Source organism: Corylus avellana, chromosome 2 (assembly GCF_965113065.1).
Source record: "Corylus avellana chromosome 2, dhCorAvel1.hap1.2, whole genome shotgun sequence".
Classification (NCBI taxonomy): Eukaryota; Viridiplantae; Streptophyta; class Magnoliopsida; order Fagales; family Betulaceae; genus Corylus; species Corylus avellana.
In genome coordinates, this window is record NC_142491.1 from 30,353,702 (window position 1) to 30,377,695 (window position 23,994).

Below are 23,994 nucleotides of genomic sequence, written 5' to 3' on the forward strand. Positions count from 1 at the left end.
AAATTGTTTACAGTTTTTTAAAAAATGAAAACCATTTTACGGAAATTAAAGAAGATTTTCCTAGTCAACCGAAATTGTTTTCGGTTTGACTATGATTTCCAGTCGTACCAAACACCGAACAATAGGAAAAACATTATTCATAAAACATTTTTAAGTTGAAACAAAATGGAGGCCATAAAGAAAAGGAAAGGAAAAAGAAGAAAAGCTTTGACTGCAAGTTCATCCTCTTATATCAATTCTTAATCCCATTTATCTCTTTGTAGAGAGGAATGGGATGGATGAGCAATGATAATACTCGGTCCTTAGTTTCACCATCTTGAACACTGTGGCCATCCCCATGCTGGTACATGCATTGAGACATCCTTGCAATGTTCATTGCAATTTCAATAAATGTCTGAGAGAAGGGATGGTGACTTACAAATTTTTCTCCATTCATCTTCTTCCATGTGGCACTAATCAAAGATCTTATGTACTCACGAGCATCTTCTTCACTTGCACCAGTTTCATTCATGTAACACTGGAGTGATTTAGGAACATCACCTCTCTCTAACTCTTCCTGAGTTTCAAAATATTTTAAATATTTAGGGCAAAATTCACTTACTATCCCATATCTTTCATCACTTTTACAATCATACTCTTAAACTTTAACAAGTGTCAATTTAGGGTTACCATCTTTCAAAAGTTTGTCATGTCTAAATTCAGCGTTAAATCAAATGGTTATTGAGTAAAATCTCTAGAATACTCTTAAGATGTTTATAAAATTACAAAAATATCTTGAGTTTTAGGCTGAGGTATTTTGACAATTTTACTTCATCCATTAGAATTTTACATTTAATTTGGACGGAATGGTTGATATCAGGCATGAAACTAGGATTTGAGATGAGGGGGGACGGAACTAAAAAAATAAAATCTTTAAGGGTAAAAATTAATTTTCGAGGGTTGAACTCATAAAAAAAATATAACATTTGAGATAATTTTTAAATTTTTTTTCAAATTTTTGCAAAAAATTTTTGAGGGGGTGGGACATTTGTCCCCCCAACCCCAGGGGTAGTTTTGCCCCTGGTTAACATTGCAAAATTTTGAAATATGGTAACCCTAAATTCATATTTTTAAAGTTTAAGAGTATAATTGCAAAAATAATGAAAGACAAGAGATGGTAACTGAAGTTTTCCCAAATATGTATATATATATGTTAGGCTACGTTGGTGCATGTGAAATATTTGGAAAAGCATCTCTGATTGCATACCTTAGATGTTCCAAGATCATCTGCAAATCGTACAACCATTGATGACCAACGGCTTATATTGGGAACCTCTTCCAACCAATCCAAAGTTTCCTTTGTTATTGGATTTGTGATAGAAAAATAAATATGCACAAGCATTACTGCTGGTCCTATTGAAACCCATCCATTCTCAATGTATTCTTCAAGGCTTGGTGTATATCCGCTGTAATACCACTTTGCTTCCAACAAGAAAGATCTGCATTGATCTGCCCACTGCAACATTTAAAGTGGAACAATCAATATATATATATATATATATATAAACTTCAATTAACTCCTGCGAACTTTCATCACTTTATTTAGTGTATCGAACTTCTAATTTTTTGTAATATTACTCATCTAATAAGTTTTTCCGTTAAACTCTATCAAAATTTCCAAAATACCCAATTTTTATAAAATAAAAAATAAAAAAGTGCAAAGATTCATTTATGGGTATTTTTGCAAATTCTATTAAATCCTGACCAATACACGGAAAATTGTAATTTTTTTTCTTTTTTCCAAACAAAAATATATAATTGGAGGTTATTTTAGTAATTTTGACACTCGTCTGTTAGGATTTAACAGAAAAACCTAAGGGATGTGTGCCATTGTAAAAAATCGAAAGTTTGATATATTAAATTGAGAGTTTTTGAACTTTAAGAAATAATTGCAAAAGCGATAGAAGTTTATGAGAGTTAAGTGGAGTTAAAGAAGATAAAATAAGGATGATGGAGTTTAATTAGAAGGCGAGTCCTTACCGCTTTTCTAAAGTAGGGAATGATGTGGAATCCTTGTTCTTTAAGGATGTCAAACGCCATTTCATTAATTGAATTGTGGAGAGCAAGGAAACATATCTTCATATAATATGGAAGCCGATCCATTGCATTGGTATCCCATCTGGAATCAAAAAGAGTAGAGTTTCTTCTTTATGTATGCATGTGTGTATGTAGGCATGTGAGTTACATTTTGAGCATTAAATAATGAAAAACAAACCTCTCGTATGTATGTATGTGAGTTACATTTTGAGCATTAAATAATGAAAAACAAACCTCTCAATGGCATCTGTGAAGAGCTGGAGTTCATGGAGAGTGCCATATACATCATAAACATCATCGATTACAGTTATAAGTGCATTGACTTTGGTTAATGTTCGCCGACAATATCCAAATTGAGGCTCAAATGCTTTTCCCACTGTCCACAAAAAATTCTCCATCAGCCTATCCCTCGCAAAGCTCAACTTTTCTCCAAGCCCAGTCCTCCTCCACCACCTTCATGCATGCATGCGAAACAAATTATATATATAAATAGAGGGTTCAATAATATCAGTTATTCACAATGGAGATTGGTTTTTGAGGCCTGCTAGGTCTGAAGACTTGGTGGAAATTCAAGCTTGACTTGCTGAAATCAGCTTGGAATCTTGTGATAAACCTCTGCCTCAAATAAAGGTATCTATGTGAGTTCAAATACTTGGGAGGCTCTTAGGGAAAAAATAGATCAGATTGAGTGGTGGAAGCTAGTCTGGTTCCCTCTAGCCATTCCTAAGCAAGCCTTCATTTTATGGCTTGCCATGAAAGATAGGTTGGTTACAGGAGAGACGTTGCTGAATTGGGGTTATAGAAGAGATGTTCAATGCTCTTTTTCAGGAATCAATTGGAGAGCCGCAACCATTTATTTTTTAATGTAGTTTTTGTTATAGAATCTAGAAGTTTTGTATATCCAGATGCAAAGTGGCTAATCTTCCTATTATATGGGAGGATATTCTTCAGCTGGGATGTGGTTCTTGGGGTCGTAAAACTCGTAACGGCTTGATTTGTCATCTAGTCTTGGGTTTTGCAGTGTATAATATATGGTGCACTCGAAATGAAATTAAGCATGCAGGTCATCCAAGCACAGAGGAGTAGATTTTGAAGAAAATTCTGTGGGAAGTTAGTGCTAGAGTGGCTGGGACAGGAAGGTTCCCAAAAACTAGTGTAACGACCCAAGGAAAAGCGCCAGCCATATCTGAACTATTACTCAAAAATGACTAGTCAATTTGAAACTTCTCTAGGATTCATTATAAAGCTCAGTTTTACCTAGTAACTAGGCAATGTGGGACTTAGCACCTATGATTATTTTTATAAACCACCTACTCTATGTGGGCTTCTTCTTATCTTCCCAATATGAGACTGAGGTGTTACAAACTCCCCATTTTAAATTTGTGACGTTCTCGTCAGGGCCACGTCATACAGTGCCCTAGTATCACATGACCTAGTATTACTAGGTGGCTCTGATATCATTTGTAATGACCCGGGGAAAAATGCTAGCCACATCTGCGCTATTATCCCAAAATGACTAGTCAATTTGAAGCTTCCCTAGAATTCATTATAAAACTCAATTTCATCTAATGATTAGGCAATGTGGGACTTAGCATTCATGACTATCTTTATAAACCATCCACTCTAAGTTGGCTTCTTCTCATCTTCCCAATATGAGACAAAGGTGTTACAACTAGGGAGAATCTTGTGCTTTGTTCCTCATGGAACCTGCCTATAGCTCTGCTATGTTGATGCAAGTTGCTGCAGGTTTTTATGGTTTATGTGTTTTGCTTTTGCTTTTGTGGCCTGTGTAAAGTCCTTTGTAAGGGCTTGGTTAGCTTGTTCTGTTTGCTGTATGATGGTGTCTACAAGTTGTGATTTCTTTTAGTGTGTTTGGGTTTTGGCCTCCGTGAGGCTGTGTCTTAGCCTGATAGGTAGGTTTGTAATTGGTGTTATTGTGCTTTTGATTTGTTTGGTTTCAATGAAGTTGCTTATTCATCCAAAAAAATAAATAAATATCAGTTTTTTAAAAAAGATTGTCAATTACAACATTAATGCATGCATTTTATAATTACCTTTCGGATTTGGTAAGTTGTCAAGTACTAGCTAGCTTACAAATTTAGGCTGTAATTTATTCTTTTCATGTTGCCATGAGATTTAGTTTCTATTTTACTAGTATTCATCATTTTTACACTTACAATTTTTTACTAGATGGGAAAAATTCACATCCATCCTTTAAACTATTATTAAATTGACAATATCTCTCTCAAATTTTCAATTGTGACACGCAATTAATGTTTCCCCCGAACTAACAAAAAATTGACAGTCTCCCCAATGACGAGAATACCCTTTAAAAAAGAAAAACAAGGTGTGAAAATTTAAAAGTTTTTAATTTTTATTTCTTTTTTGTTTTCGAATTTATTCGATTTTTTTTTTTATTGAAAAAGAAAAAATTATGGCTATTTTTGTCTTTTTGCTCTCATTAGGGAGGACTTGTCAATTTTTTTGATAGTTTAGGAGGGACATTGTTGTAATTGAAAGTTTGGAGATGACATTATCAATTAAGTGGAAGTTTAAGGAGAGTACATGGGCTTTTCACTTCTGGATGAGATCCAAATTAGAAAAAAAGCGATGTAAAATATTTACCTTGAGAGTTGTTTTAGATCCTCTTGATGGACTGCTTGTACCATGTTGAAGTCCAATTCTGCAAGCTCAAGCAAGATAGGGTTCATGTCCTCTCTGCTCCTATAAATATCAATGAACCACCTTACTTCAAGCCTTATCATCCTCCAATGCAGTGGAAGCTCCAAAGCATGCCTCACCATAGCAGAAAGATTTTGATCTTCTGATATGTTTTGCTTGAGGTACTCTTTGAGTTTTCTAGTTGCAAAATCTCCTGCTTCCTCCAACATACTTTCACCTTCTCTCAAAAGGAATGAAGCTTCATACAAAGAAAGCATTCCCTTAGTATCCTCACCAAGCGACTCCTCCAAGTTCCCCTTATCATTTGTGAAACTATTGAAAATATCTGCAATCAACAAAGCTCAAGCTTGCTACTCATTAACGTCTATAAGTGATGAAATGCTATATATATATTGTGATTTAGTAGGTTTGACTGTTTGAGGATGATGACAGGCCCAAAGGAAATAAATTTTGATTAATGTTGTCGATATTTTTTTTCTCCTACGTATTTTAAAAGTCAGGTTAATTAATGGAAAAACTTCACTTACTATTCATGATCTTTCATCACTTTTATAATCATATTCTTAAACTTTAAAAAGTGTAAATTTAGTAAGATTTTCAATTTCTTTTAATTTTACCATTCTAGTAGGATTTTCCGTCAAATCCTATCAAAATTTTCGAAATACTCCTATTATTAAATAAATATATTAAAAAAAATTTCAAAGATTCATGCCCGAGTATTTATGCAAATTCCGTTAAATCCTAATCAACGCTTAAATCCTTGTATTTTTTTTTCTTCTCTTTTTTTCCTAAAAGAATGAAGGGTATGTTGTGAATTTTGAAACCTCTTTGTTAGAATTTCCGGTTAAATCCCAACTGATGGTGGAAAAAAAATAAGAAAAAAAGATGAATACGCTAAATTGACACTTTTTAAAATTTAAGGGTATAATTGCAAAAGTGATGAGAGATGAAGAGTGAAAAGTGAATTTTTCCCTTAATTGATTCCACTCAAATCAGCTTTCCTGTTTTATTTACTTTGGTAAAGGGTATGTATCTATATAAACATGTTTACCTTGAGGCACACTAAATCCATTTTGTCTTAGCAGTCTAAACCCAAGAGCAGTGGTGTATAAGTTCCTCTCCTTGTTGCATATACCATGATTGGTATTCATGTATACACCTTCCAATGTGCTCCTTATTTCATCCTCAAAATGATATGATAATCCAAGTCTTTGCAGGATATCAATCAGCTCAAGTTGCTCCCCAGGTTCCACCACTTTGTGAAACATCATCCTCACTTCTCCCTTCAACTCATCTAGCTGTCTAGTGCAGGATTCCCCCTGTCAAAAAATAGTTGTAAAAATTACTGATTAAGTGATTTGCATCCCGAAATGGAAATTTTCAATCCTATTATTACTAGTCGTCTTTGATTCTACTCATGTCTTGATGGGATTGGGGTCAAGCTATAAATGGCTCAGTTGGATTTGAGGCATCGCATGCGGTTTCTCATTGTTTAGGTCCTTTATGTGCAGCTTCCGATGACAGGACCAGCCCAACCACTAGGCGAGTTAGGCCGACGCTTAGGGCCCCCAAAATTTAAGGCCCCCCAAAAAAAATTAATAAGGCCCAAATTTTTTTTTAATAATGCCAAAAATAATAAATAAATAAATTAACCGAGAAAACCAAATATGTTCTAGAAACAAGAAAAAAATAACAAAAAATCTGACAAGCCATCTTCTCTCTTTGCTGAAATTGCAAAGACCAAGAAAATAATTGTATTATTGTTTATTATCTAGCCGTTGGCAGGCTGTATTGCACAGCCGTAGTAATGAAAAGCCTCTAATCATGTTTTCTTGGACACCACAAGAAGAAAGAAAACAAACATTTCAAATACCAGGGCCCTTTTCTCTACCTTCCGCCATTTTTCTCTTCTTCTCGAAGTCTCCAAGATTTCAAGAACCTTCATGCTTCATAATTTCTTTGCCAAATCAGGTTTTATTGTTCGATTTTTATAATTTATTTTATTATAGTCAAAATATTCTTTTATATAAATCGTGTTTGTTTAATTTTTTATTTTTGTAATCAAACATGTATACTAGAAAATATGCATTTGGATATGAAAATAAATAAATAAATAAATAAATAAAAAAAGAAGAGAAAAATAGAAAAAACTGATTGAATCTCAAAGAGGAGTTGTTGATCAAGGGGTAAGGATTCATAAGAAAAAAAAATTGATTTCATTTTTTTTTGTATTGTTTATTTTTGTGTTTGATGATTTTTGACAATTTTTTTCGTAAGTTTAAGGATTCATAAAAAATAAAATAAAAAAAAATAAAAAATTTTGAATTTTTTTGTAAAGTTTATTTCTATGCTTATGATTTTTCTGGTGGATTTTGTACGAGTTTTTGACAATTTTTTTGGTTGGTTTTGATTTTCAGCTCAATTGGTTGGTTGGTTTTGTTTTTTCAGCTCATAATTCTTTTGCAAAATCAAGTTTTATTGTTCTATTTTCGTAATTTATTTTATTAGAGTCCGAATATATTTTTTTATAAATTATGTTTGTTTAATTTGTTAATATTTTTAATCAAACATGTTTAAAAAAAACTGATTGAATAAAGAGGAGCTTTAAATGAATTTGTTATTAGCAATAAACAAAATATTTATGATAATTTAGGTGAAAAACTCATAAATGAATAATAAATTCATAAAAAAGAATTAGAAAATAATGAAAATATTATTGATGTATTTATGTCCGGTGGGCACTATCGGGCACATAGTAGGATAGCTACAGTCAATCTCTCCACCTGCCTTTTTAATTAGTGAAGAAAAAAAATAATAATAAAAAAAAATAAAGGAAAGGGAGGGCCAAATGTCCGTACCACGTATTCACTTGTAAGTGACTGGATGTAATTGTAGTGCCAAATGGAAGGTTGATAGTTTGCTGATCGCCGAACAGTACTACCTCCGTTACTAACTGAGATTTCGTTGGTGGCCATGCACTTGGAATTAGGACGAGGAACATTGCCATTTCTGGATATTACAGGTGCGTTGGGACGTTTAAATGGGACCAGTCCAGTGAGATTGCAATGGTGGACTGAAGCAAGAAGGTGAAGAGCCATTGAGAAAGGCCTTTAATTACTACTGGAGCCTGATCAATGGGTTACTTGGAAAAATATGCTTCCACACATCCACTGCATTCTTTTATATATTAATTATACGTACGTGAAAGGCTGCCATCTTTGTCATGAAATGCTATTACGTCAAAGGCTGCTATCTTTGTCATGAACTGTAATAATAGCACACTCTAGTTAGCTAGTAAGAGGATCCTATTCCCTAGTAAGGAGGCCCCGTGAATCTAGGTTTGTACAATGCCATGGCTCTTAGCAATTATTGTATTTATCCCTTTCCAAAAAAAAAAAAAAAAAAAAAATTATTGTATTTATCCGCTAACCACACTGCTTTGGGAGATTAACAACTATCCGTTGATTAGCAGTTATTTATGAGCGCTTATTTTTGTGTTTTGAGCCTCTCCTTACAATATGTTTTAAACGGTTTCGAGACCATTTAAATGTTTTATACTTGTTTTAGGATTTGTTTGAGTATGCGATTTCAACAAGTACAATTTAAAAATAATAATTTAAAAATATGTTATTTGAAAACATGATTTTTAAAAATACTATAAAAATTATAATTTATTCTTTAAAATTATGCGTTTTCAAAAGGCATCACATTGGCTGCAATTTGAAAAAGCAAATTAATTTCTACGTTTTTAAATCACAATTTTTTTAAAACGTAATCACAGACGATTCTTTTTTTGTATTTCGGTTTAAAAATCGTATTTTTTGTCTATGAAATCACAATGCCAAACCCACTTTTAGTTTTGTTTTTGTTAACATATTACATATTCCAATAACCTAAAACAAATTAACCCAGGGCAAAATACTAACCATGAACATGATTTTGATGCTCCAATCTCAAGGGGGTACAATGAAACATTATTCTGCAAGTGCGCATTCTTTGCAATAATGCATGGCGGCTTGTCCTGTTTCCTGTCGGTATATGTGCCACAATCATGCATGGTATATCATGTCGCTGTAAAATTTGATTTACATCATGTCAAAAAAAAAAAATTTCATTTACATGTTCGTATACCAATAACTTGGAAATCCAGTTCGATATGCAATTATGCATGCTTCCCCAGTTTCCCATTTGAGACAGCAAGGACGAATCAAATTTGAAAATATATGGCACAAATGCTCCCCAACTTTAAGACACGAGTAATGATGGATAGCTATTACTTTTTCCGAAATTCATCTAAAAACAAAAAAAATAAACAAATTGCGATGCCGGATGCCATTTCAAAAAAAGTGATGATCCCGAACATTATTCTTCTTATAGCGGGGTTTAGGCCAAATATGTCACTGTAAAGTGACTTGAAAGGAAATTGGATCCATGCGATGATTCATCTTAAGAAATGATTGGTTAAGGGCAAATGATAGTGATGCCCTTTCATAGCCTATCATCAGGCATAAGCTATCACGCAAGAGCAGAACTAAAACTTTTAGTTTGAAAAGGCCAAATTTTAAAAAGAAAAAAACTTGGATGGTGCCGCCCCTATTAATTAGGTACTTTCAATTTCTGCAAATATACTTAAAAAAGGAAATAAAATATCAGTTATAAGTAGAATAAGACGTATTAGAAGGGAATCATAGTTTATAACCATCAGATATACATACTTTTCATTGCATATCAGAAGAGAAGCAAACGTGGCAACCCATTATTTGACAAAGGCAGCTCTCCAACAATCTTTGAAACGAAGGGGGGAAAGGGGGTTTTACGAGAAAATGCAAACTTACCCATAAGTTTATCTTTCCCTTAATTCTCATTTGTTTCTCTTCTTCTATTTGTTTTCAATCCCGCACTATTTCTAATCAACCAACTAAACCACTACTCCTACCTTATTTCATTAAGCAACTTGACCAACTAATTATCACACTAATGCTATTATCATAATTTTATCATTCCCATCTCATTAACCTTATCTTAATATATTTTTTATTTCAGACCTATTAATGTCATAGATGTCCCCATAATACACTTGGTTGTTATGATAATAATGCCGGTTACATAATTAAGTTCAAAAGCTCAACCTGAGACCAACTTTTGAAGCATGTTTGACATCTTGTGTGAATAATGTGCAGCAAGTATACATCAATGTTTGAAGTATATATGTTCAATATCTCCTTTGAACATCATATAAGTAATTAAAATCATCCAACAGATTCTTAAGCTTAGTTGAAGGATGTTCAATACTTCCGCATTGAAAAGAAAATTGAGAGAGAGAGAGGGAGAGAGAGAGAGAGAGAGAGGAGAGATTGCTTTCACTCAATACTTCAGCATTGAAAAGAAAATCCCGACTTTACATTGACGGCTAACCCCCTTTTTTTTTTCTTTTTGGATTTTTTTTTTTTTTGTTCTGTTAAAGCAAAAAGGTCATTGAATCAGAAATTAGCCTCATCCTCGGCAAATTTCTCCAAATACGTCAAAATTGAAGGCCTAAGATCATCTTTTACTTTGTCTTTCGTTTCAAAAACGCCCTTCATTATACGTGTGTAAAGCCTTTCAAGCTGCGGAATGTTGTAGGTTGCAGTACGCTCCACAAAAAGCCGCCTGACAGACTCTGTTTGGCCTGAAATGTCAATATCACACATGGTAACATCTTCGGGTCCACTCCCATCAGCATGACCAGAAGGCTCTCCACAAGTTTCGGGCCGATCACCATCACCATCACCGCAAGACGTTTCTGGCCTTTCTGGATTTGTGTCATTTGTCTCCTGTTCCTGGGATGACTTTGCCACAACTGAATCTTGATACCGTGACTTATCTTCTGCAATTGAACCTGATTCTTACCAAACAAGTTCAATATCAATAACTCAAGTTTTATACCTGATTCTAATGGGTAATCAAATAGGAGACAGACTAGCAGTTTGATCTCTAAGGTGTGGATATATTTTGCAACACAACAATGAAGTCAGAAAAATCTAAAAGAAGATGAATCCAGTATGCATCTCTGTCAACTCCAGCGCAATTAGGGTGAGGGATCAAGGACTAAAGCACAATTCAAAACTAAACAACTCTTTGATGCAATACTAATACAATTGATGTTATTAATTTCAATCAGGTGTCTCACGGCATTTCCTATAGCAATTTTACCCACTGCCCTATATTTGGAAGTGAGCAGGTTGTGGATGATATTTGAAAATATCAGGATTCGAAAACAGCACATTATTTCATAGAGCTGAAATTATGCTAGAAGCCTAGAAGTTACACACTACAACAATGCAGATATTCCTAATTCATTGATATTGAGGCAAGCCTCAAATATAGTATTACTAACTTCCACATTATCCAACTTCTGTGACAGAAAAACCAGACAATTAAAGTCTATTGGAGAAATAAGAAACGTTGGATTTATCAACCACAATCTTTGATATGGTATGATGATAGTGATCTGGATCCAATATGCGAGTTAAAGTGAGGCTTGCTGACAGAAATTTACTGTTCACCACTGCAGTCTTCCAACTTCCAACCCAATCGGGTTCAGAAGCTAATGTCTTCAACCTAACCTGACACTGACAGTACATATCAAACCACACTGACACTGACAGGGTGTCAAGCAGGGATCGGTCGGTTGGTCAATTGAAAAGGCTAACTTGAAGCATGGGGAAGAAGCCTCCTGTGAAGACTGGATTTTAGTTTATTCTGCCAGCAAGACTAGGGTTTAAGAAAGAACAACCAGCATAAAACAGCCCTCCTATGGAAGGACAGTGCCGCGGTGGAGAGGGTGGAGGCTGAGAGGCCAGGAGGCTGCTCTTTTTTTCTTTTTCTTTTTTGGGAGGGCCCGGGGGAGGGGGGGGTGTCTGAAAGGCGGCCACGGTTTTGTCTACGGATGAGTGTAAAGACTGAAAAAGTGTATTTATATTAAGGGGCAGGTAGCATTGGAAACCCACTATATAAAACTGTCCCCCGAACCAAACCCTTGTTGAAACTAAAAACAAGAAGACCTGAACTGGTCTGGGGGGACTTCAACTTCGACCGATTTTGATCAGTTTCAGTTAACCAATTCCAATTCTTTTACAAACCCTAAACCCTAGAATCTCCCACACCATTCTGTATCCAAAAAAAAGGCGCTGTTTATATAATTTTGCAAACTGACAAGGACTAGTAGCACCAGACTCCTTGAAAAAGCCATATGTCAGAAGGTGGATGGCAAGTCAAATGTGTATAATGCATGTAGCTCAAAGTGTTAAATCCAAAGGAAGGGATGTTAACGGTAATAGCAAACTACTGAAGAGCTAACTTTGATATAAGGCACCATATCTAATTCATTCATCACCACGATGTGGTTTGGAAACTGTCCTTTTGTCTCCTCAGGTTTGTTCTCTCATAGTTTACTGTTAAGATAGGAAAATCCACTTTACCTTCTCAATGCAAGGGTGTTTATGCGCATATTCCATCTATATTAACCGCGACATACTGGAAGAGCTATAGGAGTCAACGCCATAGTTTCCAACCAACACATTAACAAAGTGAAAATGGACTGTACAACAAGAAGAAAAATCAACTATGGTGAAATTGAGAAATATATATATATATATATATATATATATATATATATATATATATATGCAAACAGGAAAAGCTATTTGAATGACCATTGACCATTTCCAAAAAAAAAAAAAAAAAAAAACCAAGCTATATGTATTCCATATGAGATCAGTAAACTGGATCCAGGAATGAGATCAGTAATTTAAAGAGAGTTTTCCATTAATTTGGGACTGGACCAATGGTGTTATGTATTTTTATTCCCCCTAGATACAACGTATGAGCCTTCTTGCTTGTAACAGCTTTAGAAGATAAAGTTCAAAATAATAGGCAGTAAAGGAAGATATCAATGAGACCACCCTTTGTATATCGATTATCTAAATTATAGATGAGATTATGACATTGAATTTCATAAAGGCATAGAAGTAAAATGATAATTATTATAAAGGTTTTACTACCTGCATGTGCAGCATCAGCATTCTTCTTTGGCCTTTTCAGTGCCTCATAGCTTTGATCCAGATTAACCTCTGGCTGGACATTACGAAGTCGAGCACTTGCTCTGGTAGTAGTAGTTCCCAGTTGCACCACAGGGGTAGATGGGAAAGTAGACCCACCCAAATCATCTAGCGTATGCACAGGACCACCTTGAGCAGCAATCTTGTCACAGTATGCAACCAGCGCAGGGTCCATCTGTGATAGCATCCCTTGCACCTGAGGATAAAAATAAAGGAATTATGTTATGACATATAAGTGAGTCCACAAAATCTAAAAGCAATGAACAATACTTACTGCATCTCGAAGTTCATAAGCTCTACTAACAATCCTAGCGCCATTGTAATCATCTCCATTATAAGCCTGAAGCAGGAATAGCAGAATACATCAAACTGCCGCATCAAAAATTCATAACAGAATCACTAAAGCGTGATTACAAAAACTTTTGAGTTGATCTTTGTGCACCATATTCTTTGACTTGCACTAACAAACTCAAAAGTAAAAAAAAATGCAATAAAGTCACAAAACAAAAACAGTAGCACCATATTTCTTTGGTAGAACTTCAGATATTCAAGGAAGTTTTATGCAATTGCATTGGTGACTAAACATGAGCTCATTGGTATAGAAAACTATTAAATTACAATTCTCTAGCCCTATTTGGCATGGAGGATAGAAATGTAGAGGGGGAAAAAAGACAAAAGGAAAGATCTCGCTATCCATTGTGGGTGTTTTATAGAAAAGATGGAAATGTGAATGGATGTAAAATGGACAACGCTTTCCCTAGTTTAGCACAATAATTCAGTCAATTACAATCAACAAAAAGAGGCATAAATCAATAGGAATTAGTCTTATATTGCACCATTTACTGTCCAGTACCAGTGAACATCAAAGATTTTAGAGAAATGCTAGGGGTACCAAATCTTTTACCAAGAGAGCTTTGCCAAACTGCTGTGTAACCCATTCATTGGTATCCATTACATTTCCCTTAATTAATTATTTTGTTCCTCTCCAATAAATGAATTACACATCAGTTTGGTAAGGCTCTCTTGGTGAAAGATTAGGTACCCTAGCATTTCTCAAGATTTTATTATCTTCAACATTTAACAATACAACAAGATGCCTTGGTTAATCCCTTATATAAAATCACATTATTATCAGTGTCACCGATAATGTCAATAACAAAAACATTACTGTCATAGCAAAAATCTCTTAAAGTAATATCCAATAGTATTCCAAAGAACCAGCTCGGTTCAATAGTTTGTAATAATATTTTCTAGAGTTGAACACATTTAAGCCCCCTTGACAGGTGTGACACTTGGATACACCAAACTACTATTTTGTGACAAAAAGGTCACTACCATTTTGTGACAAAAAGGTCACTTCATTAGGGGTAAGCATTAAAATGGATGGAAAAACCAAATTTCACCAAAATCTTCCAAAAATACCCCCACTTTGACCATGGAAAAACCAAATTTGCCCTTTATAATTATTAATCAATTAAAAAAGAAAATTGACATAAAAATAAAAAAATAAATAAAAATTGAAGATCGGGGTGGCCAAACCGCCCCCCCCCCCCCCCCCCTAGATTTATTTTTTATTTTTTAATTTTTGTTTTTAAATTTAGTTTTTTTCTATTATTTATTATTAATAGAATTTCCCCATCTGTTATTTATTATTAATAAACTTTTGTTCCTTTTTTTGGTCAGTTTTCTTTTTTTACTGAATAATAATTATAAAAACAAAAAATCTGATTTTTCAATGTCAAAGTGAGGGTAATTTCGGAAGATTTTGGTCAAATTTGATTTTTCCATGCGTTCTGACAGTTAACCCTAACGGAGTGGCCTTTTGAAACAAAATGGTAGTTTTATGAATCCAAGTGTCACACCTGTTAGTTTGTGGGGATTCCTTTTTAAAAAATAACTAGTAGTTCAAGGATCTTAAGTGTATTTAACCCTATTTTCTAAAATTCGTTAATTAAAGATGTACTTGGGTTTTTTCTATATCAATATTCTTTTGGTACGAAGATTTTATATAGAGAAGATGTCAAAGAAGAAAAAAGGCGCATGGACCGTACTTGAGCCCCGGATCAGCAATCTTTGTTGGTAACCTGTGAAATATAAATTTCTATCTTTTCAATTTTTTTAATCTAGAGCAATTTTTCAGTGCACAAAGGTGTTTTGAGGTAAAACATAAATATTCTTCCATATGTTAGCTTATAATTGATACTAAGGAAGCCTATAGCATTACGAGAAAAGAAGATAAATGGAAACCTTTTGGAACATAAATGACAGTTCCTTATATCTTAAATTCTCTTTACGAAAGCAATGTTACTTTGGGTTATAACATCATACATGTGCACACTGTGTGCCACTGCTAATTTGTTCTGGTGATTCGACTGTTGTGCACAGTTTCACATTGCAAGAATATTCAACATCTAATCTTCCATAATTTTTCCTGCTCACTATGAGATAATCCAAGAATTAGTTACATGCAAACCATAGCCAGAAACACACCTTCGCATTGGAGACAATGAGATCTACATCTTGCAGAAATGTTGAACATGTAATATACTGCCCAGAATCAACACGCTGTAGCAGAGTAGCCATGTCCATGGGGTTCTGAATGATTGAACGATAGTTTGGAGCATCCTCATCCGAAACTGGGTAATGGAACGCACCAAACCGTTTATCATATAAAATCCTGCAAATAAAGGGAGAAAAACATATATAATGTGTGAAAGAGAGAGAGTAGATATAAAGTTTATGATCCGGAAGAGCACATGCACGATGCTCCTGATTAAGTGTGTAAACATGCACAGCCAAATGAAGCCACTAATAGGATATTATACTTGGATTAGTTGAAGTTGACCATATTCCATGTGAAGCACGGATAAGCTAAATCATTTGTGTGAAACATAAGCCAGATAAATGCTTTCCATTAGCTTGGGCCAAGGTCTAGATACCTTGGTATAAAACAAAAACCTCATTTCAGAAACTGAAGAAGCAAATAAAAGTACTCATTCAGAAAGAAATAAAAATAAGGCAAAACTTCACTTACACCCTTGATCTTTCGTCACTTTTGCAATCATACCCTTAAACTTTAAAAAGTGTCAATTTATTAAGGTCACCATCTTTTAGAAGTTTGCAATGTCAATCCTCCCGTCAAAATTCAACAGTAAATCAAGCTTTATCAGTGGAATTTCCCTTACACTCTTGTAAAATTTATAAAATTACCAAAATACTTTAATTAAATGATTAAAATTTAAAAATAAAATAAAAGAAGAGACCCAGGCCGTGGGTCACCTTTTGACCCATAGCTGGGGCACTTGTGACCCATCGTGGGTCACCCTTGGTGAACCAGCTGTGGGTCAAATTTGAACAACAAAAAAAGCATATTTTTTTAAGGGGCATTTTAGGTATTTCAATTTTTTTTTTCATTTGATTTAATACTGAATTTTGGCAAGAGGGTTGACATTGCAAACTTTTGAAAGATGATCCTAAATTGACACATTTTAAAGTTTAAGGGCATGTTGCAAAAATGATGAAATATCAGAGGTAAGTGAAGTCTTCCCTAAAAGTAAAAAGATTAAGAAAAAATAATATAATAAGATTCCATATTATTGTTTCCTGTTTTCAAAGCTAACATATCCCAACAACTTAGATCACTCACAATATACAGTTACACTAAATACCACATGGTCGTCTCGGTGAGAAAAGATGTTATCAAGAATAACAACGGAAGTAACTGATTACTGTGGCCCAAACGCATCAAATCCACAGCTTTGACAATGATAGTTTTTTTTTTTTTTTGATAAGTAATGTAGTATATATCAAAAAAAAGCGCAAAGCGACAATAAAGGTGCCAATAAAGGAATAATAAGGCTAATTATGCCAATAAAGGTGCCTCCAAGCCTAAACTTTGGCCTCGGCCTCGTAACAAATAGAGCTTAATCAACTATCCAAGTTCAATGTAAGTTCAAAGGATCATCTTATCAAGCAGCAGGGCCAAGATAACCCCAAATTCAGATCAATTAGGCTTCTGACCACAACTATATATGTCTTTTGCACAAGGTGTGACATTGAATATCAAGGATTCAGCAAGACCTGATGAACAAGCAAGTTACTAATTAATTAATCAACTCAACTATCTGGCTAGCTCACTCAAAGCTTGCTTACTAATCAAGGATTCATAGCAACTCTCAAGTCCTGTTTCCTGAAAATCTATTACATAGCTCGTGACAAAGAGGCCTTAGTGTCGGATTGCATGGACTCCTCTGGCACTTATTATTCGGTAAACCACCTTCTCATCCATTCTGAGTTTAGATCTAGCACATTCTCATCTTATTCGGAGTCCATGGTTCATGCTTAGCAATATCCTAGAATTGCTTCATTGTTGGAAGATTCGAGGGCAAGGACATTCCAAAGAGGCCATCTGGAAGGTTCCCCGCATTACCAATGTAGAGCATTTGGAGAGAGAAATTGGCGCCCTCTTGAGGATAGCAAGTCCAATGTGCTACAACTAAAATCCTCCTTTTTAAGATCTCTTTTAGATTGGGTTGTAGTGTATGTTCATAATTTTTCTTCCTCTAATCTTGTAGATCCTGTTAACTTTTTAAATTTTCGACACTAATAGGGTAATTGATTCTGTTGTATAGTTTTCGTGTATGAGGATTTTGCCTCTTTTTCTAATAAATTATTATTCATTAAAAAAACAAAAGCCAAGGCTTAAGTTTTAAGGCTAATGCAAGATTGCTTGGCAAGCCAAGCTTCAGCAATGCCAGTGTACGATTCCTGGCTCAAAGTGATCCGGCAATAGTTAATGTAACTACTTCACTTCGATATTAGGGGTGGCAATCTCATGTAGTACTAGCCAACCCAATTATCCCACTTTGTATAACACGTGCGGGGCCAAACCATTTTGCAAATGAATATTGGATTAACCAATTAAAGAACTAATCAACAGACATGCTAATTAAACAACTTCAACGCTTTTAGACGCTCTAAATTTGAAAAAGAACTAGTAATATTTAATGACATATGTACTATTGAATGAAAAAAAAAATTTATAAGTAATCAATATATTATTAAAAGTACAAAGCACACCCAGGTATACAAGAAATATATAAGATTAACACCTAACTAGAAGGGGGGGAAAATACCAAAAAATCATGAAAACTAAGCAACAAAGGAGATGCAAATGCAGCTGTCAAATACAAATTCAAACTAATAATTTTTTTTTTTTTTTTATATAAAGTAAATTCAAACTATAATTTTCATAGCCTTTTCTTTGTTCTCCTAAACTCATTGGATGTGTTTTTCACTGATCTTAAAAACACATTGGTGATCATACTTGCACCCAAACATTGGCAAAGAAAAAATCTATTTTTCGTCAAATTAAATAAGGATCAAACAACAAGACAAAGTTATGTTAGGAGGCCATGTGTGTTGAAGTAGATTGAATTATGCCAATTGGATGAGCACACAGCTTAATGGCAAACATAAAATGCTCTATTTCATATGACCTGAAAATATAAATAAATAAAGGAAACAAAGAAATGTTGGTTGTGATAAGTTTTAGTTAAAAAGTAAACATATTTTGATAACAGGACTTTTAGATGCTATATATAATTACCATGAAATTGACTGACACAAAATATGTCAGTCATATGGCAAGCTTCAAACTATTTTTGAAGTGGCTCAAAAGAAGGGATACATCCAGTCCTTTGGACTTGCAACCTAACAAAGTAGGATATTATTAAAACTTCCAACCCAATTTTGTTAGGGTACTTACAGATATATTTTTTAATTCCTTAGGTCTTTGAAAGTCAGCATATCAAGTCTAGAGATAATGAAATGCAAGGAAAATAAGTCCATATAGGCTTGATATGGATACAAGGAAGAGGGATAATAAACAGTCTGAGAACTTTCGGAGTCAAGTGATATTTTTAATAATAAAGTTCTGCTCATGAGAAAAGTAATTATAGAACAAAAGAATTGTTCTATGCCTTTGCATATGCCACTCTTTCATACATGGAGCTTAAATACCAATGAAATTGTGACAGATTCTTATATTGATATAACTCCTACCTAGAGCTTGCTTGAATGAAACGTGATTTCATACTTGTAAACTGTTTGACTTCATGATTAAATCACAAATGAGGAGAAATTTAGGAGACTCTTTCAGAAGGGAAGGCAACTATAAGTTAAATCCCTTGCCTTGTAATCAGAGACAAAATGTAACTAAGGACAAAACCAAGAAATGCAATAGTATCATTTAATAATTTTTTTATGGAAAGGACTAGGAGAAGGAAAGGACTATCTTACCGGTTGCAAATATCTCTAAGGCACATCCGCAATCGGCGAAGGGCATGCTGCTCAGCTTCTACCTTGGCTTTTAACTCGGACGCCTTTGGACCACTAGCCACTTTCGGTGCCTTGGGAAGTTCAGGAAGGGAGACTGATTCATGGGATTTTTCTGTCATGCTCTCCAACAAGACGGACAAAGCAGCTTCAATTAATTGGTTGAAAAATAATGACCTGTCTCCAGTAGATGGTTCACTGACTTGGTAGCTGGCCCCCCCACAAAAAAAAACAGAGAGAAATTTAAACATAAGACTAGTAAATGTGACTTTAGCCACTCAATTAAAGTTCTCTAGAAAATAAAGTTTTATAAAAAGATATATTTTCAGAAAATTTAGGTTCAATATATGAGATTTTCTAGAGAACATTAAATTCAGTGAAAGCTGTAGTGCCATTCAAATTAGTTTTTGCATTTGAGAAATATGCATTAAAAGAATTAGAAATATCAGAATTGGAATCTACAATATAAGAGGACTGTTAAAAGACAATTAAATCCATGGATTTTAACTCAGCAACTAGCCATCCAGATTTAACAAATTAGTTGCCAACATTCAGAATATGGAATATCAGTTATGGAATTTACAAATCACTATCAAAACAAATGAAGACATACACAGAACGGGCAGAAAATACTGAAGAGGGCACGTCTTCAATTTCAGCAAGTGGAAGCGTGGATGTTCCAAGTAATAATATAGGCAAGTCAGAAGGCAACTCTTCCAGCAAAGTCTGCAGAACAGCCCTGAGCTGCTCATGTGCCTGCAACATTAAATCTATCAAAATTAAATGGAAGAGTAACAGAGTTAACCAAGGATTTTTGAAGTAAATCATAAGAATAAAACATGAATTTTGAGCATGCACAATCACTTGTTTAGCAGTTAGATGTTGACAAAGCATGCACTCACAGTCTCCCACCAAAGGTTGAACTGAGGTAAATACAGTATTGACGGCGTGGTTCTCCTTGCTTCACCAAATATATGTACCAGTGCCTCCTCCGTTGTCTTTGCACTGGGATCTGAAAGAAGAGATGGAAGCCCTAGCGAATGAACAGGAAATTTCTCCAGCTCATGTAAAATTGCAGGCCCAATATGATCCTGTTAAACTAAAGCAGTAAGTATATTTAGTTTATAGTTCCTATAGTGGCAATTTATCAATATCAATAAGTTCCATGATATTTACCAGCCCAGTACCTTCACCACCATAAAGCAGAAGCCGAGGCCTATAGACAAGAGGAATTGCAGAACCATATGAAAGCATAGAAAGCTTGGTCAACTCTGATGAAACGGCAACCGGAAGAAATATATCTGATATAGTATTCATAGCTTTCTGGAGATGTCTTTGTAGACATGGTGCAACTACTGAAGACAGCGGCCTAGAGTGCACAACAGCTCCTCGATGAGCAGCCGGAGTAATTGTTGACATGGCTTCAACAAAGTGATACTTCTCAACCCTTACTGAATCAACATCTATCAGAAATTTGTCGTCGCTTGTGTAAACCTGAGGGTATTTTTCACGAAAAGCACGAATGGCAGCTTCAGTACATAAAGCTTTTAAATCAGCACCACAGTAGCCCACACAACTAGCTGCAAGTTCCAATTTTAGTTCCTTTGAAGGAGGATGCTTCCATTTGCGAGTGTGAATGTCTAATATTTCAGCTCGTGCCTCAGAACCAGGCAAAGGAAAGTTAAATTCACGATCAAATCGACCGGGGCGTCGCAGGGCCCCATCGATGGCATCAATCCTGTTGGTTGCTCCAATTAAAACAACTTGTCCACGAGAATCAAGCCCATCCATCAAAGCAAGCAACGTGGACACAATAGAATTATGAATTTGCTCTTGTTTACTAGACCTCACTGGAGCAAGTCCATCTATTTCATCGAAAAAAATGATGGAAGGCTGATTCCTTTGTGCTTCCTCAAAAAGTAGTTTCAGCTGTCTTTCAGCCTCACCAACCCATTTGCTTAGTACATCAGCTCCCTTACGCATGTAAAAACTGACTTTCTGACCAGCCTTTGATGCAGCACAGGCTAATGCTCTGGCAATTAATGTTTTCCCAGTACCAGGGGGACCACATAACAATACCCCTCTTGGTGGGGTAATGTGGTAACTTGCAAAGAAATCTGGATATAATAAGGGAAAGAAAACCATTTCCTTCAAAGCATCAATATATTGAGAAAGGCCACCTATATCATCAAAACTAACACTCTCATCAACCTGTAAAGGCTGAATGTCTGCCCCACCCTTAGAGCTGGGCCCAGCAGTTTGAATTCCAGAAGTCAAGGTAGCAAAAGTATCACCCTGATGGCCCCAACCAGATGCAGCAACATTCAATCCCCATGCTGTTGTCCCATGCATATCCAGTCCCCCAAAAAGCCAAGGTGCTCCAGATCTGCTCCCACCTCGCCCCCAGGGAATCGCAGGGCCTTGGTCCAGCTCATCCACGAGAAGAGAATCATCAGAATCTTCAGCTCTCGTTAAACGATGACGCTTATGAACTCTTGATCCACCCTTCCTTACATCCCTACCAACCTTAGTCCCCATTCCTTGGTGTAATACTCTTCGAGGAGATCTTGGTCTTGGCTTACCTTCTTCCATAGACATCCTTCGGACATCTGCACGATTTCGAAGATCATATCGCCTCCTTCCCTCTTGTTCTTCTTCACCCTCTTCATCATCACCATCTTCCTCTCCTTCATCTTCGCCGTCGCCCTCATCTTCAGCCTCACCATCGTTTTGACCATCATCTACATCATTGTAGTCGACATCATTTCCATTTACCATGTCATCTTGACCAGCCTTCTCTACTGAAGTACCTTGCTCATCATCAGACTCTAAACTTAATCGTTGTCTTGCAACTGCTTTCGAACGACGAGGTCGAAGTCCTTCACGCCGAGGTGTTGGTTTAGTCTCCACAATCTTCCTACGCTTTGGAGATAACTCATCATGACTTGCACTGTTGGCAACCTGGTTCCTCAAAGGTCGATAGGCAGGTCTCTAAAACAAAATAGTGCAACATTAGTCCCAAAAACAAAATCATGTTTTCCGGTACTATTATGTTGTTGAGGCTTTCCAAATTGAAAGCAAGATAATAAACTGATATCCATGAAAAGTGCATGCTTGATAGAGTAATAAACCTCACCATTAAGTCTTCGTCCTCTGTTCCAGAACTATCTGTGTAATCTTCAAGATTTACCGAAACCCTTCTCTTTCTTGTAGAACGCCGAAGGTTGGTTGCGACAGACTGCAAATATAAGCACAAAAAAACCTTATACAAGAATTTTCAAATGCTTGAAGTAACCATAGAAAGGGAGTCAATGTTTTGATCTACTTTGCTTCAACAGAAAACAGCATGCATCTGGAAAGTGTAAAGGTGATAAATTACTGGGCCCTGGAGTGAAAACCTATTAAATTTATGCATCTCTAACCACAAGCGTAAGATTTCTAAAGCAGAAAAATAAGCAAAGAAATTAATTACCTTTACCATCATAAGAGCCTGAATATTCATAAACTAATGATTACTTTGTGTTGACACTCCTAAATTAAAAAAAAAAATTAGATAATAATAGAAGCAAGAAAACAAATGGTAGTCATTCGACTTTGGGTTGGATTAACATTGCCATGGTATTCCAACTACTAAAACACACAAAACATACACATGCCAGGAACAAAAAAGATTTTCAGCAGATTGTGCCAAAGTAAGAACAATCCTTGCAAAACTCCGATACAAGAAATCACAAATTTACACCATACACGAATCGATAAAGATTTCCCAGTAGCAATTTTTTCAATTATTTCTTCAGAATCTCACTTAGATAATTGACAAACAGCAAATCGAATCACAATGCCGACTACAGATTCTCACGTTATGCTACCAACCAGTACACCTACACATTACATCACACAACAAAACAAGTTTTGCACCTGACAACTAACATCATTCTCATCCAAACGCTCAACCAAATATACTATAAAGCAATTAACCAATAAGAAGCACTTCTTACATCGTTGTTGGGCGTGCGCACGCACAACATCTTGGCGATCTGAGACGCGGCGGTCCTGGTCTTGCTCTTGCCCTTCCCTTTCCTGGTGCGAATGATGTTGGTGTTGTAATACAAGTACGCCCGCCCGTAAATCTTTGGCCGCCTCCGCAGCCTATCGCTGGTGCGCAGCGGCCTTGCCTCCGCCCCTCCATCCCCTCCTTGCCCTGATTTCTTCCCACTATGCATACCAATCCCAATCCCAATCCCACCACCAACAACGACAACAGCTCTACCCTTGATTGCACCGATACCCTGCCATAAACTGCACAGAGACGCTCGTTTTGCTCAGCAATATCCGTGAATTCCAGAAATAACAGGCAAATGGTACATGCAGTGTAATTTTTGTAAGCGAGAGAGGGCAGAAATGGAAATATAAATTGTGTAGAGAAAGAAAATGGATGAAGGAAGAAGATGGAGTTTTGGCCAAGGGATTTTCGAATTTCTAACGGAAATTCGATTGGAACCTAAAGAGATAGAGGATCGCGAGCATCAGTGTTGAAAGGGGAAAGAGGAGCAAATGGACGGTGGAGATTTACCTGATCGGAGATCTAGTGGTTGCAGAGAGCGTAGCTGAGAGAGGGAAGGAAGAAGAAAGGGCTAAAACCCCAGGGCCTGGTGCGGAGAGAACTGCAGGTATATAAAAACCTAAGCTAACGAACAAGGTGGGGGAACGAGTCAACTCGGTGAGCTCCCAGCATGAGTCGTGATCCTCCAGAGTGGGACCACCTCGGGCTCCAACATTTTAGTCATCCGCCTTCCCTTCG

The 23,994-nt window shown here is 35.8% G+C and overlaps 2 protein-coding genes across 4 annotated transcripts; both read right to left on the reverse strand.

The window, feature by feature from the left end:
- Positions 1-133: 133 nt before the first annotated feature.
- On the reverse strand, positions 134-7,884 carry LOC132165546 (myrcene synthase, chloroplastic). 2 transcript variants are annotated; one of them, XM_088513645.1, is made up of 8 exons: positions 7,617-7,884; positions 5,810-6,077; positions 4,702-5,083; positions 2,311-2,529; positions 2,020-2,158; positions 1,247-1,495; positions 419-556; positions 134-340 (listed from the first exon to the last, which is right to left on the reverse strand). In XM_088513645.1, exons 1-8 carry the CDS (start codon positions 7,854-7,856, stop codon positions 233-235), a joined length of 1,743 nt encoding a protein of 580 aa, XP_088369771.1. In that variant the 5' UTR covers positions 7,857-7,884; the 3' UTR covers positions 134-232. The 2 variants fall into 2 exon arrangements, with proteins under 2 accessions (XP_088369771.1, XP_088369770.1); XM_088513644.1 differs by having other exon boundaries at positions 134-556.
- A 2,083-nt stretch (positions 7,885-9,967) lies between these two features.
- LOC132176489 (cell division cycle protein 48-related / CDC48-like protein) lies at positions 9,968-23,915 on the reverse strand. 2 transcript variants are annotated; one of them, XM_059588720.2, is made up of 11 exons: positions 23,767-23,915; positions 23,192-23,492; positions 22,330-22,431; positions 20,370-22,184; positions 20,096-20,284; positions 19,807-19,949; positions 19,158-19,403; positions 15,348-15,534; positions 13,132-13,197; positions 12,801-13,053; positions 9,968-10,642 (listed from the first exon to the last, which is right to left on the reverse strand). In XM_059588720.2, the coding sequence occupies exons 2-11, from the start codon at positions 23,414-23,416 to the stop codon at positions 10,239-10,241; spliced, it is 3,630 nt and encodes a 1,209-aa protein (XP_059444703.2). In that variant the 5' UTR covers positions 23,417-23,492; positions 23,767-23,915; the 3' UTR covers positions 9,968-10,238. The 2 variants fall into 2 exon arrangements, with proteins under 2 accessions (XP_059444703.2, XP_059444712.2); XM_059588729.2 differs by having other exon boundaries at positions 9,968-10,636; positions 23,192-23,913.
- Positions 23,916-23,994: the final 79 nt, after the last annotated feature.

What these genes read in the sequence shown, in the direction of transcription:
- LOC132165546 (XM_088513644.1), bottom strand. Translation starts at nt 7,856, where the DNA reads ATGGCTCTTCACCTTCTTGCTTCAGTCCACCATTGCAATCTCACTGGA. An exon ending in TTCCCTACTTTAGAAAAGCG is followed by an intron (nt 1,496 to 2,019) that starts GTAAGGACTCGC and finishes TAAATGTTGCAG; the next exon opens with TGGGCAGATCAATGCAGATC. An exon ending in ATGATCTTGGAACATCTAAG is followed by an intron (nt 557 to 1,246) that starts GTATGCAATCAG and finishes TTTGAAACTCAG; the next exon opens with GAAGAGTTAGAGAGAGGTGA.
- LOC132176489 (XM_059588720.2), bottom strand. Translation starts at nt 23,416, where the DNA reads ATGCATAGTGGGAAGAAATCAGGGCAAGGAGGGGATGGAGGGGCGGAG. An exon ending in TGCGCACGCCCAACAACGAT is followed by an intron (nt 22,432 to 23,191) that starts GTAAGAAGTGCT and finishes TTATATTTGCAG; the next exon opens with TCTGTCGCAACCAACCTTCG. An exon ending in CTTATGAACTTCGAGATGCA is followed by an intron (nt 13,054 to 13,131) that starts GTAAGTATTGTT and finishes TTTTATCCTCAG; the next exon opens with GTGCAAGGGATGCTATCACA.